Source organism: Prenolepis imparis, unplaced genomic scaffold, assembly GCF_030444845.1.
Source record: "Prenolepis imparis isolate NDT839.2.m4 unplaced genomic scaffold, iyPreImpa1.0 SCAF_1, whole genome shotgun sequence".
In the NCBI taxonomy this organism is placed as follows: Eukaryota; Metazoa; Arthropoda; class Insecta; order Hymenoptera; family Formicidae; genus Prenolepis; species Prenolepis imparis.
In genome coordinates this window covers 12,719,090-12,734,336 of record NW_028141159.1, presented here as the reverse complement: position 1 = coordinate 12,734,336, position 15,247 = coordinate 12,719,090, and the positions used below count along the sequence as shown (strand labels likewise).

General features: G+C 33.2%; 1 protein-coding gene across 15 annotated transcripts in view; it reads left to right on the top strand.

Annotated features, from left to right (window-relative positions):
• Nucleotides 1-4,804: 4,804 nt before the first annotated feature.
• Unc-115a (actin binding LIM protein Uncoordinated 115a) overlaps nucleotides 4,805-15,247 on the top strand; it is a 30,373-nt gene continuing 19,930 nt past the window's right edge. For 9 of the 15 annotated variants that reach the window (XM_083038073.1, XM_083037959.1, XM_083038247.1 and 6 more), the window contains exon 1: nucleotides 10,961-11,878. In XM_083038073.1, coding sequence (XP_082894199.1) covers nucleotides 11,785-11,878 — 94 coding nt within the window. In that variant the 5' untranslated portion in view covers nucleotides 10,961-11,784. Of the gene's footprint in view, nucleotides 5,000-10,926; nucleotides 11,879-15,247 lie in introns of those variants that run through there. The other 6 variants (XM_083037635.1, XM_083037450.1, XM_083037369.1 and 3 more) reach the window with 6 other exon arrangements.

Genomic DNA, 15,247 nt, shown 5'->3' with positions numbered 1-15,247 from the left:
AAAATTTAATTAACAAATTAACGTTTTAATCAGCTGAAAAATATTAAACAAGCGTTAATTTGCTAATTAAATATTTAAATAATAAAAGGTTATAAAAATTAAAATAGTAATATGTTGTAAATAATATGTTACAATGCCTTATCTGCGGTTAATATTTTTTGACAGAAATCTGCTGATTAAAGAGTTAATTTGCTAATTAATTTTTAAAATAATATGTTATAAAAATTAAAATAATATGTTTTAAATAATGTCATAATTCTTTAAACTCGATTAAAATTTGTGACAGTTATCAGCTGATTTCTGTTAAAAAATATTAACCGCAGATAAGGCATTATAACATATTATTTACAACATATTGCTATTTTACATTACGCTTAATTAATATTTTTTGACAGAAATCAGCTGATTAAAGCGTTAATTTGCTAATTAATTTTTAAAATAAGAATATGTTATAAAAATTAAAATAATATGTTTTAAATAAAATGTGTTATAATTCCTTAAACTCGATTAATATTTTTGACAGTTATCAGCTGATTTCTGTCAAAAAATATTATTCGAGTTTAAAATATTATAACATATTATTTATAACATTATTATTTTAATTTTTGTAACATGTCTTTATTTTAAAATTTAATTGTCAAATTAACGCTTTAATCAGCTGATTTCTGTCAAAAAATATTAATCAAGTTTAAGCAAACTTTATACAAAAATATCATTCTTTTTTATATAAAAGTGAGGAATAGCGTAGCGCGCTTGTGTTGTTCTAGTTATTTAAATTTTGTATTAACCTGAGAAAAAACATTACGTTTCATATATAAAAATACACAATCCCTGTACCGCGTTAATTACGTTTAATTTGTCGCTCCGTCCGCGCGTTTTCGACAATGAGCGTAAAGTTTGAGACCTCTCACAGGCGGAACAGTGTGGGCCCGCTAAATCGTTCGGCTCGCAGCGGCATAACTGAAATTCGAGCCGGCAGATCTAATGGTGCCAGAGGCAAGTCATCACGTACAGGGCCCTTTTCGGGTCCCGCCGTCACGAAGAATAAAATCGAAATCACTAGCACGTGAAAAAATCGTCGTGTCGTGTTTCGAGCATTAGTTAACGCGCGTATCATCGCAATGGCAACACGTGAATTTGCGATTGCCTCTTGTGCTGTCTTAAAGAATTAACTTTGTAAACTGTCTCGACAGTTTACAATGTTGATTCTTTGCGTTCAAATATTTCGATTATTTTTGAATTTATTATTAAAATCGTAAAAGGCTTCCACAAATGTTCAGCAAGTTCTTGCGCTTAAATAAAAAAAGCTAGTTTAACTCATAAATATTCGTACTATGTGAACAATTTATCAATATTATATCTTTCGTGTTCTCATTTTCTTTCTTTATCTATTGTATTTTCAGTCTTGCTTGTTAGGATACAAAATTACCTACGTATTTTATGATTAATTTTAAAAGCACGCGCTGAATAAATTTAATTGAGAAACATCCCTTGAAATCCTTGAAACTAAATCCCTTAAAATATATATAATATTTTTGGAGAAATGTGTCCTACATCTCTAATATTTTAAATTGTAATTGCAATGTTTTTCCTGAAATGTGCGAAACAGCTAAAACATATCAAAGAACAATTTCACAAAATGACATTGACATTATTGTACTTTGTAACTTTGCAAATTTCTTATCACTCAACGTTTCTGTCTGAGAGTTTTGGATACCCCATTTCTCTTTTTCTCGCCTCTGCGATTTTCGCATCAAAGACGCAACGTATCGGGACCATTTACAGCTGACACTGTGGATGCCTTTTAATTTTGTTTCCTCGAGCGACAAGGATTTTTCTGAGAACGCTTAAGCAGAGAGGCACCGTCTATTTTAGCCTCGGGTTAAAACGCTAAAGCGTTAAACGGTGCGCGCTGACGAACACCATGTAGAGATACCTTAAGATGCGAAAGACATACTGTGTACGTGTGTGTAAGATGCGGATGCCTGTGCATCATTAACCGCGAACCGCAAATCGAAGCGGGTTTGGCCTAATGAAGCCGTTGCAAAGCAAGATTCCAAAAAGAAAAAAAAAACGACACTCGTCGTCGCGCGTGTCAAATAAACGCCGTTCCCACATTTGCAACCATTGCAACGGTAAATTCAGCCTCTCTCATCTTTTTAAACGTCAATGCTCTTGGAACTCGAAGAATATCATGCTAAATGTTTTGTGCATATTTCAATCGATACAAGACTCAATTAACTTATAATTGGATATATATACATATATATATCCAATTATAAGTTAATTGTGTCTTGTGTCGATTGAAATATGCGTAACCCATTTACAAAAATTTCTTAATAAAATTATCTGATACTATTATATATTTTAATTTTATATATATACATAAAATTAAAATATATAATAGCATCACAGATAATTATGAGTTAATAAAAGCGAACGCGCGGAGAAAGTTAATTCAGAAAATTAATTTCGAAATTAATTTTTAATTAAAAAATATAATATTTTTATAGATAAGTATTATATTCTTTTAAAAATGTATATATTCTCTTTTAAAAACGGAAAAATGTATTAACTTTGGAAAAAGAAAAGAGAGAGAGGAAGCTAAAGAAAGACAGTTCCTTATTTAGAAAAATTAATAAACAGATGTAAAACTATTCCGTCCAATTATCTCAATGATTATAAATGAATTATAAATTTTTGAATCAACTTTATGCAAACAAATGAACGGACAAGAATCTTATTTTTGTTTTCATATGAATAATGATTGAATTGCATTTCTTTTACTTCATCGCGTCACGGTCGTTTTTTTTTTCTTTCGTTTATAAGATTGATCGTAATTTCAACGAAAAACCTAGTTACGTCCCTGACCATCTCATCTTCCCGGCGTTTTAACCCGGTGCGCCGGCTTCGTCGGGATATCGTCTGTAAGATGAGACGCACCAGAGAAGCGCACCCGATACGGTAGACTAATTGGCCGATAAATCAACTGCCGGCTTACCTTCCTTCTCCGGCTTCGCGTTCCTGACCTTCTAGATTCATAGGTAGACCATCCGGACGTGCGGTACACCGTGGGCCTGATTTCGAATGCGAATTCGCCGAACAAACTGTATCGACGTTCCGGGCTGACGTGCTGGATCTCGATTAAATCGTTGGAGCAAGTTTTATCCGAGCTCTCGCACCGCTTCGATTATTCGTTCCTGCGAATAAAATATGCAAAATTATACATAATTGTAAATATCTTTCATACGATATACATTTATTTTCCGATAGTCGCTAGATGTTAGATTAATTTGTATATGCATTAATTGTCGCTGTGTTTAATTTTCATCATCCTAACAAGATTGACGAGAATATTAGTTTATAACAGTCCAAACTCTTTATGCAAATATAGTTTAATAAATCTTTAGCTCTATCATAATGATAATTATAGATATGCCAATACATTTTAATTAGATGATATAATAGAATTATGTTGTCAATCAAAAGTAGTAGAGTAAACATTTTATTGTCGACAGTAGTTTCGTAACAGGTAATATACTTCGTAAATAATTAAGATAATTATTAGATCTCTTCGATAAACGGAAGGGAAGAAAATTAATGACAGTACGTACGTAAATCTATTGAGCGCAGCGGGTCCAATTACAACAGCATCAACAAATCGCGCGTCGCATTATTCACCGACCCGTGGCGTCTCCGAGAGAGAGAGAGAGAGAGAGAGAGAGAGAGAGAGCTCGAAAAGATCGCCGCGGGCACGTAGCTTCCAGTAGCTCCGGTAGCTCCGGTAATTTGTGTCCGCAAGCGGCGAGGCGTCGTTTTCGCCGAAGAGGAGCACGTCGGCGCCGATGCGATATCTTTCGTGCGAAAGCAGCGAGAATGTGAGAAAGCCGAGTGTCGGAACAGGTTCTCCTCGATTTCCGCAGGCAGATCCATCGACGGTGCCGGGTGCAGGGGACGATGGTCGGGCTACATAAACCGCAGCCACCACCACCATCACGTATACGCGCGCTAATCGCATCGGACGAACTTGTCGGAATTAATTGGTCCCACCAATTAACGCGGGCTCGGGCTACCGCTGTCGAGGAACACGCCGAATGGGAAGATGCGATCGGGAGAGAAACGGCACTCTTACCGCCATCTGTGTTCCGGCCTCGGTAACTAATTCCATCATTTTATAAGGTAACTGAAATAGATGAAGGTGGTATTTATTTATCATATGTATTTCTATTATTTGTTCGAATGCGTGCCGCTAGATGGCATATATGTTGCGAATTTATGTGCGTTCCGGTTTTATCGCGTCTATGTTCATGTATTATTTATTGTACAGTCAGCCATTGTGTGTGTGTGTGTGTGTGTGTGTGTGTGTAAGTCGGTCATTATCATTAATTAATTAATGAGAGTTCCTAACATAAACTTGTGAAATATAGCGAAAGAATGAACATTCTAAGAAAGATATCTAAGGTAAACGAATTGTGTCATATATATGTATATATTTTTGTGCATACATATTTTCGATCGACTTTAAATCAATTTTGCTTACATTAATGCAAAATAATGCCACACCATTGACAAAAATTTCGTCGTTTATAATTAAAAACTCTCACTTATCAGGATATAAAAATTGGAATGTACCTTTCTCGTTTTTCTAGGATTCGAGTGACACTAATAAACGGTGAATGTAGGACGAAGCGGCGAGTTCGACGGTGATTATGCAGCGATTCGAATCTCGCATCAACGGCATCGCGATGCGACGATGTAGCGCGCATGCGCGAATCGCGCGCCGCGTTCGGCTTCGGCACGACTCGGCGCGACACCGCAATGTCCGCCGTCGAGTGTACCGTGTCAGGAACGTCGCTCGCGTTTTCCGCGATTTTCTAAGTGAAAACGTGCCTCGCGCGCGCTCGCCATCACCGTCCAGTGTTGTGCTATGACCGTGTGATTTGCATATTACGAGGGTCCGCCGCCGTTTCGCCGCAGCTCGTGCCACTCCCGAAGATGGGTGAGTACAAGATCAGCGAAGAACGAACGCCGGTTAGAGCGCTCTTGCCTCGTCTCTTTTTACCCTATCTCTCCCCTTTCTTCCTCTCTCTCTTCCTTTGTCTCTTTGTCATGTCGACTTCGCGACTCGCGGCTAGGAGATGCGAGAGGAAGAGGACGTAGAGAGAGAGAGAGAGAGAGAAAGTAGGAAGGAATGCGGCGTCTGTCTGTCCATCAGTCCGTCCATTTGTTCGTTGTGTTCGCGTTCCCAACTCGCGTGCATAGGAAGGGGGGTACGCCCCTGCGTCGTACAATTTCCGTCTAATTTCCACAAGCTCGCACTCGTCCGAGAGCGGCTAATGTTTTCCAAAAGGCTCATACGCCGCGAACTCACTCGGTGGTTTATAAATAGGCAAATCCGTCGGTTTGACGTTTTCTAGGGCGAATGCCTATCTCTCCCCCCCTTCCCCCCGTCCTTCTCGCGCGTATACGATGCGTGAGCGAGGATCCCCCTTGCCTCTCTTTTTCTCCCCTCTTCCTGTGCTCTTTCTCTTTCTGCCTCCCTTCTCCTTTTCTCTCTTGCATATCGCATTTAATGCACCGCGTTTGTCCGAAGAATTTCGTATCATTCGATCCTGTGACCGCTTTCCTTTTTTTTATTATTTTTTTTACGGCGAGTCTCCCACCCTCGTCCCCTACTTCCGATCTTATGCGCCAGGAAAACGACCCTTTTTTTCTTCCTTTTTATGTCGCATTGCATTCTCGATGTGATCGGGTTTCCATGAAGCATCTTACATTTTACTCGATTATTAACTGTCTTGTTAGATCGTTTTAAGTTGTCTCTTTTGATTGTATTCTATTTTTATTTCTCTATACTAGAGAATCATATTTAATTTTAGATTGCTATTTAGAGCACAGTAATGTGGATCAGAAATATACTCCGAATCATCTTTAACAAGAAATGTTTACTAAAATGATATATATACAAACGTCAAAGACGAGATGGACAAATGACATGCATAAATGTCAGATAATATGCAATTACGAAAATACAACGTTATTATAATTACACGATAATATTTTTAAACAAGATATTTATAAAAATTAATATTATCAGATATTTATGAAAAAACATAATATTAAAATAGTTATTCATTTACCAATATAATGAAATAGAATATTACTATACAAATCATGCTTTTCTTCGGCTCAAGATATTTATCGTTTTAAATCTAATCGTTCAATTTTGTACTATAAATAATATATATGACATATATTTTGCAAGTTGCATATAGAAGTGCAATTGATTATAACGTGCGGACGCGCGTTTGACGTTTCGTCGTGAATGCCGGCACGAGCGAGTACTTGTGAATAGAATTGCTGATGGAGTAGATGCTTTTGCGCTCGAGAACTACCGTAATTTACTACCGCTTTAATATTTTGAAAGTGTATCGACTATTTTTCTTAACAGTGAAAAACATTGCAACATCAATATTATCGAGATATAATTTGCAAGTTGCAACACATTGCTTTTTTTTAAAGAATAACTATACTGGGAGAATTTTCTCTTAGAATTTATCCTGAAAATCATGGTAATCGTGGGACAATATGCTATGGAAAGAATTTTATGGGAATTTCTCTGATTAATATTTATCACAATAAAAATAATATCTATCACAATAAAATATAAAACATGTTTGATTAATTTTACTAAAATGCATAGTAAAATTAATCAAACATGTTTTATATTTTATTGTGATAAGATATTATTTTTATTGTGATAAATATTAATCAGAGAAATTCTCATAAAATTCTTTTCATATACCATATTGTTCCACGATTACCATCATGATTTTCAGGGTAAATTTTAAGAGAAAATTCTCTTTGTGTATGAATTATTAATGAATCATTAAAAAAAATAAAAAAGAAAATTTTCTTATGAAAGAAAAAACCAAGAAACATTAAACATTCCATTTTATTGTTTAATTTCAAGATAGTTTCTCGTTTTTTAATATTCATATAATGCAGTACTTTGTCTTGGCGAATGAACGAATCGCCTATCTGCCGATTGCTTACGATCATCTAAATTATTCGCGATCGCAATTACGAGGTTGATTATCTACGTGCCACGTCGGAGGAGCCAGCAAGTCCGACGAGATGCCAGTGATCCCGTAATTTGTTCGTTGCAATTTCATCTCCTACTCGATGCACCATGAGCGTGCTGCATCCGTATTCAGTCAAGGCGTGACACTCCTTACACAATAAACCGTCATTCTGTTGTTACCTATTTTAAATCATATTTTAGAGCGATTCAATGACTTTTACATATACGACCAGAAAGATAATTAGCTTGTAAAAAACTTATGGAAAGTTATTTTTACAATAATTGTAGCATTACATGTCTACAAAGCATTAGCGAAACCTAAAGCTATGGTTATATTTCTCTAGCCAATAAAAAAGATTTTCTAAGTATCTTTTTTTCGTTAGAAAATTAAGAGAAGCTTGGACGATTTTACTAAACTATATTGGAATTTTATAATTATTCTCTTCGATTAAAAAAAAATAACATTTAAATTAAAAATTAAACGCGAGAAATTGTTTTACGTTATTATATTTTAATAGTACACTTATTAATTTATTTGCACGTATATAAACGTTAAAAGACAGTAATCTCTAAACCACTTTTGGATAAATTTGTTTTTCGAATAATTAAAAATTTTACTATCACATTTGAATCGTTTAATTTGCATTGCACCACGTGCATTTGGTCATTGCATATTTGCGTCTTCGACATTTGTTTGACGATCATGTTACGACACTGTCGTAACCTCGATCTGCAGCATTACGTGGCCGTCGATCTTACAATGCACACATGCCATATGTAAACGCGAAGACGTTATACGCGGTATAACGCACGGGGCCATTTCACACACGAGGAAACGTTTACATAATAGATCAGTTAACGACGAAGCGCGTTAACCCGGAGCAACGATTGACGTATCGCGGTATTGATCCTTTTCTCGGTTTCCCTTGGACGTTGACACATTTACAGACGCGAAGCTTCCACCCTCGAAAATGCTATTAACACGTTTCGCCTGAAACTGCAAACGTGCTGCTGATCGATATCTATTCCCTGTACACGTTGCATTTCTTGAGGGGAAATCCCACTATGGTGAAGACCCCTAATTGGCGTCAACGAAAGGTCGAGCACGAAAATATAGTTTGCTTTCGGAAATGGCACGAAATTCCTTGTACCAAATTTCTCGTGAAACATACATAATTACTTGTTTTAGAGAATTACGAAAATATTTCTGTATAATTATTTCATGATTAATTTCGAGATTAATAATATTCTCATTTAGAAAGTGTTAAGTACTTGAAATCTTTAAGTCAAAATGACATTCTTCCGTATGATTTTAAAATATATCATCTATGTAAAAATAATAATATATATAGGCACTCTTGAATATTTAATTATACATTCTCTCGAAGGAAACGTTAAATTACGAGCTGAAAAGGCACTATATAGTTGCCATATGCATCCTAGATCAATATTGCGGACGCTTATTGGTGCATACGATGCGCAGCGTGCATTGACTGCGCCGGAGGGCCCTTTGACTCGATCTCGGAAAACGTAATGTAATTCTAAAGTTGCACAATGTAGTAAATGCATGACTAGGGAGATAAAGTTATCTTGTCTTTTCTCAAGACATAAAAATTTAATAATAACGTTATCATAACCATCATAATTATTAATAACATTAGTAATTTTATTTCTACATCAATATCTGCCCGAGAACAAGTATAATTTGTCTTGCTCTGATATTTAATTGTTTAGATATTTATTATTGAAATTTTTATAAAGACAATCTTTTATTGTGAATTAAAAGAGTAATGCAGTAACATTTATTATTCTAGTATTAATCAAGTAATCTTGTTATATGCAAAATCAGTTTAAACTGACGGAATTAGGACACCGCGTGCATACATGATGATAAAATTATGACAGACGCCCCGGACATCTTCTCAGCTAACTGGATTATAAAGACTTATACATATATATGTAACAACTTTCCATTTATAAATTGCATTCAAATATAACTTCTAACTCCAGTTACTCAATTTAACGAATCTCATTAATATTAGTATTGTTACATCTTATTATATTTTTTACAAAAATAATCACATTTTTTAAGAATATTAGAACACAAGCTCGTCATTCCTCGATTTTATATAAAAAAGAATGATATTTTTATATAAAGTTTGTTTAAACTCGAATAATATTTTTTGACAGAAATCAGCTGATAACTGACAAAAAATATTAATCGAGTTTAAAGTACTGTAACATTTTATTTAAAACATATTATTTTATATTATTATAACATATTACTTACAACATATTACTATTTTACATTTTATTACATACTATTATTTTAAAATTTAATTAACAAATTAACGTTTTAATCAGCTGATTTCTGTCAAAGAATATTAATAAAGCGTTAATTAGCTAATTAAATTTTAAAATAATAATAGGTTATAAAAATTAAAATAGTAATATGTTGTAAATAATATGTTATAATGCCTTATCTGCGCTTTATATTTTTTGACAGAAATCAGCTGATAACTGTCAGAAATATTAATTGAGTTTAAGGAATTATAACATATTATTATTTTAATTTTTATAACATATTCTTATTTTAAAAATTAATTAGCAAATTAACGCTTTAATCAGCTGATTTTTGTAAAAAATATTAATAATTGTTAATTTGTTAATTTGTTAATTAAATTTTAAAATAATAGTGTTATAAAATTTAAAGTAATATGTTGTAAATAATGTTATAATGCCTTATCTGCGATTAATATTTTTTAAAGTTAACAGCTGATTTCTGTCAAAAAATATTAATCGGAGATAAGGCATTGTAACAGTTGATTAAAACGTTTATTTGTTAATTAAATTTTAAAATAATAGTATTTAATAAAAATTATAAAATGTTTTAAATAAAATGTTATAGTACTCTAAACTCGATTAATATTTTTTGATAGTTATCAGCTGATTTTTGTATCATTCTGTTTAACATAAAATCGAGAAATTGCGCGCGCGTAGCACGCGCTTGTATTGTTCTAGTATTCTAGTCTCTTTCTAAAAAAAGGCATGTTAAGTTAATTTTTGCAAGTATTGTTGCCTCTTTTTCGCGATGTTAATTAGCTACCTCGATTTGCGTTGTGCTTTATATTCATAGCATCGAAAGGCTAATAGTAATATGCTTTAAATAATATGTACCAATATATATACTTTGTCCGCGATTAATATTTTTTGACAGCAATTAGTTGATAACTGTCAAAAATATTAATCGAGTTTAAAGTATTATAACATTATTTAAAACATAATATTATTTTATTTTATTTTATTTTGGACAAACTGTCAAATTGCTAATTCTCGCAATTACAGCTGCTCGATGCTATGAATATAACACAATGCGAATCGAAATAGCCAATGCATCACGGAAAAGCGACAACAATGACAATAACATGCCTTTTTTAGAAAAGGATAATTATGCCTATATAAAAAATTTCTTTATACAGATCTGTACAGCTTTATGCGCAGCTTTGAAACTTTATCCTTCGATGTCTTAAAATTTTAATAATTTCAAATATATTCGTTATATCTGCGTTTTTATGCGCGAACTTATAAATAATTCTATTATTTTATAATTATTCTATCAATTTATAATTTTTTTTCAATTTGCTTTTGACTTAGCAATCTCTTTTGCAAATATATGTGTGTTGAGCACTCAACAGATTACTATAGGGAAAAAAGAAAAAAAAAAAAGAAAAAAAAACAACGATTGCGGCAAAGTACAAAGCGCAAAGTCACTTCTGCCGATCTGAGATTAGGCTTTCGCAGGGCGTAGTCAACCGTGCAAAGTAAACGTTATCTGCGTCGACTGTACGGGTTGACAATCTCGTGGGACTCGACGCAACGAATCTCCTCCACTAGCAGTCGTCGATCGGCAGTCGCAGCTATCGTATCGCACGTGATATCGCAGACATTTCGCGTCAGTTTTTCATATTATTCGGAATAATTGAAATTCAGGTTAACTCATTGAAGTGAATGATGGATTAATCGGATAAAAAAATTCTAGTGGCGTATAAAATTTCGCGTATATACTAAATGTATATATATATTTTATAATCGAGTGAAAATGTATACTAAATATAGTCAGGTTCATATAGGTTCCTATATATTCTAAAATTAATCTCGCTATCATCGATGCACTCTTGGCAAACAATATCAATCACTTCGGCAAAATTGATATCTCGTTAATCTACCGAGGATGTTATTACCTAGAAACGATACTTATTTCATAACGGCATATATAGGGTGTCGCGAATGAGATACATTAGTTTAAAAAATACCAAAAACGTGATTTATTCTCGATTTATTAAATTCAGTACAACTAAACCAATTATCGGTGTCTCCTATAATTTTTTCAGTAAAACTTTTGAAGTTAGTTTAATAAGAGAGAGAGAGGCGCGTTGATTTATGAAGCGAAGTTGATTGATTCTCTCATTTAATTGTTATACGATTTTACGACAGATCGAACCGGCCCGCGTTCCTTTGACAAGATACGGAATCGAATTTTTGATCGACCAAAATTCGCGCACACAGATTGTCTTCGCTGATTTAACGCTATCTTATCGGTATCTCGGGACATCGCGCGGGGAAAGTAAAAAAAAAAAGGAGAAGAGTTGTGTGTGTCGGGCGACTTGTGGCCCTGAAGTTACGCAACGCAGCCAACAGGCACAATGAAATCGAAAACTAGCGAGAGTCTCATAGCGAGTGAAAGCAAAGCGGGGATCAAAAGAGACTGTGCCGACGAGCAAAAACAGTTGAAAAAAGGTAAGGGGAACGGATGGGACAGGCGGCAAAAACCGACGAATCTCGTTTCCTCGAAGTAGCTTTTATTCCGCGGTTGCCGCAATGTGAATGATCCTTTACTTTACGTCAGTTCGCATCCGTCTGTAATTATATAGATTATAACGTGGCAAGATTGAGATTAGACGCAATAGATTCCCGATGATATAATTGCTATTATTTTATGAAGATTTCATAATGGTATTTAAATGAATCATCGGCCTTTTGACGTTAATTTTTCCTACAATATGATTATCTTTCAATTTGGTGTTCGTTCCCCATCACTTCCATCTCATTGTGCTTGTTTGCATAATGGTGATAATAAATAAATGGTGATATTATTATAGATAAGAAAAATTTACGGGTAAAATCCGCACGGCGATAATGTCAAATAAAGCATATATTTCGAAATATTTGCTGAATACATTAATTTTTCATCGAAAAAGAAATTAATTACGCGAAATAATAACTTATATAAATCCTGCTTCTCCTCTATTTTTCGATTTACAGAATTGAAACCGTATCGTATCTCGTGCTGAAATAAAATCTGTGTCGACAAAAAAAAAAGACTCGGTATAATTAAAATTTACACGATAATGCTAAATCGATTGCGATAATAAATTTTACGGCGTGCCGATCGTCATTCGCGCTTATCAACTTGGTTCACAACTGGTTTAAAATCCCGGCGACACACGACTCGACACTTAAATTACACGATGCGAAAGTACCTTGTGTAATACATGCGCGAGCCGCGGTATTCAGAAAAACGACATATTTGCATATTATACGATGCTCATGCTTGAGAGCCATGAATATCTTCGTCACGATTTTCGTCGTTCGTGACGAGGCGAATCCGAAGAACGTGACGTGGCGCCGAAGGTATTTTTAACCATTCCGATATATTATGCTCCGAAGAGGAAAATATATTCCGCGATACACCAGATAACGATTGTAGTATTCCGTTCGTGTCTTACAGTGCGTAGTCGAAAAAGTACCAAAAATACTTTTTTTTTTTATTCATCTATTAACACTATATAATTCACTATATAATAGTTTTCAAATTAATGTATCAACTATAGTGTCGATTTAAATCTAAATTTAGTACAAGGCTGATTATAATTATTTGTCAGTGTTAGATATCCTAATGAGATGTTTAAAAGTGCAAAATATTATTTAATAAATAATTAAATAATTCTCTCTTCTTTTTGTTTGTTGAAACAACACTGGACACGCAGCTGAATTAGCAAACAAATGATAATACTTTGGCTCGCGCGCGAGGAATGCTTTCGTATATCACGGGATATAATTATTGCGATTTTGCTTCGTTAGGTTTGCTTCGTTCACGCTATTGATGATAAAAGTACGCACACGTTGCGAAAAATAAAATACATATATATATATATTTTTTATAATTCAATTACCCTCTCATTTATCGTGGGATACTAATTATTCGCCCCATGCATTATTAAATAGTTGTCGGGCAATTGTCATACAATGAGCACGTGTCGAAAAAATGCGTTTCTCTATGTTACATCATGTACGATCAGATTCTGTAAGATATTGCAATGATAATTTTACAGAATGGTATACACAGCCTTGAACCGCACTGAATATAATATAAAGCATTATTTATAAGAAATCTTTCTTTTTATATGTATCTATACATTGTGTGCATATGTTACTGATTAAAGTATCATTGAATTTATCAGTGCACATATCTTACAGAAACGAAAATAACATCAAGGAAACCTGTTACCATGTGTACAGAGATAAAAATAACCGCAAAAACCGCAATTATCGTACAGTTACGTGCTTCATAATCTTTGGACGATATATATTTTTATTAACTCATTCCTGGAAAACGATGCGAATATTAATAAATAAAATGTTGTTATTCAAATATAACGTTTAGAGAATTATCCATTCTATATCAAATTCTGATAGTGAATTATCTAATAGTGAAATATATCTAATTGCAATCTTATGCGCTACATCAATTTGTTATCGCAAGACAATTAAAGTGTGCGTGCAATAGATTGACACTTTTTTATTAATTAGAGCGAATTTAAGCATGGACGATAATTAAACTTGATATTTTTTTTCTTCGAGAATAATTTTCCGTCATAAGGCTAGTTACGAAGAACGGATTTTTTTGCCAGCATTATTAAAATAGAATAATTACAGTAGGAAATTATTTTAAAGTATTACTATTTAACTATTACTTAAATTTCCTTTTTCCTATTTTTTTAAAAAATTTTTTAAATTTTTTAGTGGTTTAGGAAAATGGAAACAAAGTACAAACGTGGAACAAAAGTCTAGAATAATAGAATGTGTTTCTGTAAATCAAAAAATATAAAAGTGGGATTTATAAATTATCATTGTTTCGCATAATTAATCTTTCATGAAAATTTATGTATTTAGCAAATTGATAATTGTAATAGATGTGGCAACGATTGATATATTCTTTAAATAATTTTGATAAAGAAATAAGCTTTTAACATTTTTTTTTACTTAGGAACAGCAGTTCTGCAGATGTTCCTTTAAACATGCATTCAGCGAAATTTAAGCGCACACGTGTTCTTCTGTTATATTATTCTACGCAAGCTTTTGTTCCGATATTTTTGTAAAAAAAAAATTTATAATGTAATATAAAGTTACCTGTAGCTATTATAAAACACGGATTAAGCAGAATTTGGCTGTTTTGTCGAGTTATCATGAGTAATATTTGTTTCGATAAATGTTCATTAGATTTTTGTAGATTTACAATATCGTCGTATTTTTTCAAAAATTTCTATGAATAAAACAATAGTTGTTTTTCGCATTATTTTTCTTTACATTCCAGGATATTTATGTAATTATATTATTTATAAGATTGATAAGATTTAGCAATACAAATGGCAACAACATTAAATAATACAACAATAATTACACGATTTTTAATTATAATTTTTTTCTAAGAAAGTTTCAACTAAATTTTCTTTTCTATTAACTCTCTTTAGCATTTTATAATTATCTTGTATTTTTAGTTGCATGTTAAAGAAATCATACAATACATTTATAAAAGGAAAATGCAATAAGTTATCACAAATGAGAGTAGAAGTGTTTTTTTTGATTGATATCGACCATATATAATAGAAACATGTAATAGAAACTGTGCATAGAATAATCGCTCGATGCATGGCAGAAAAGTGCAAGGCGATTAGGTGTAATCAAAGACAGACATTTATTGCACGATCGATTACTATTCGATCTTATAACCCAGAGTGCAACGCGAGAAAGATCAGGGCGGTCCAGGGTCGCTGCGTTTGACCCCACTTTGCCACATCCTATTTAGACCACTTATGAATCATATTA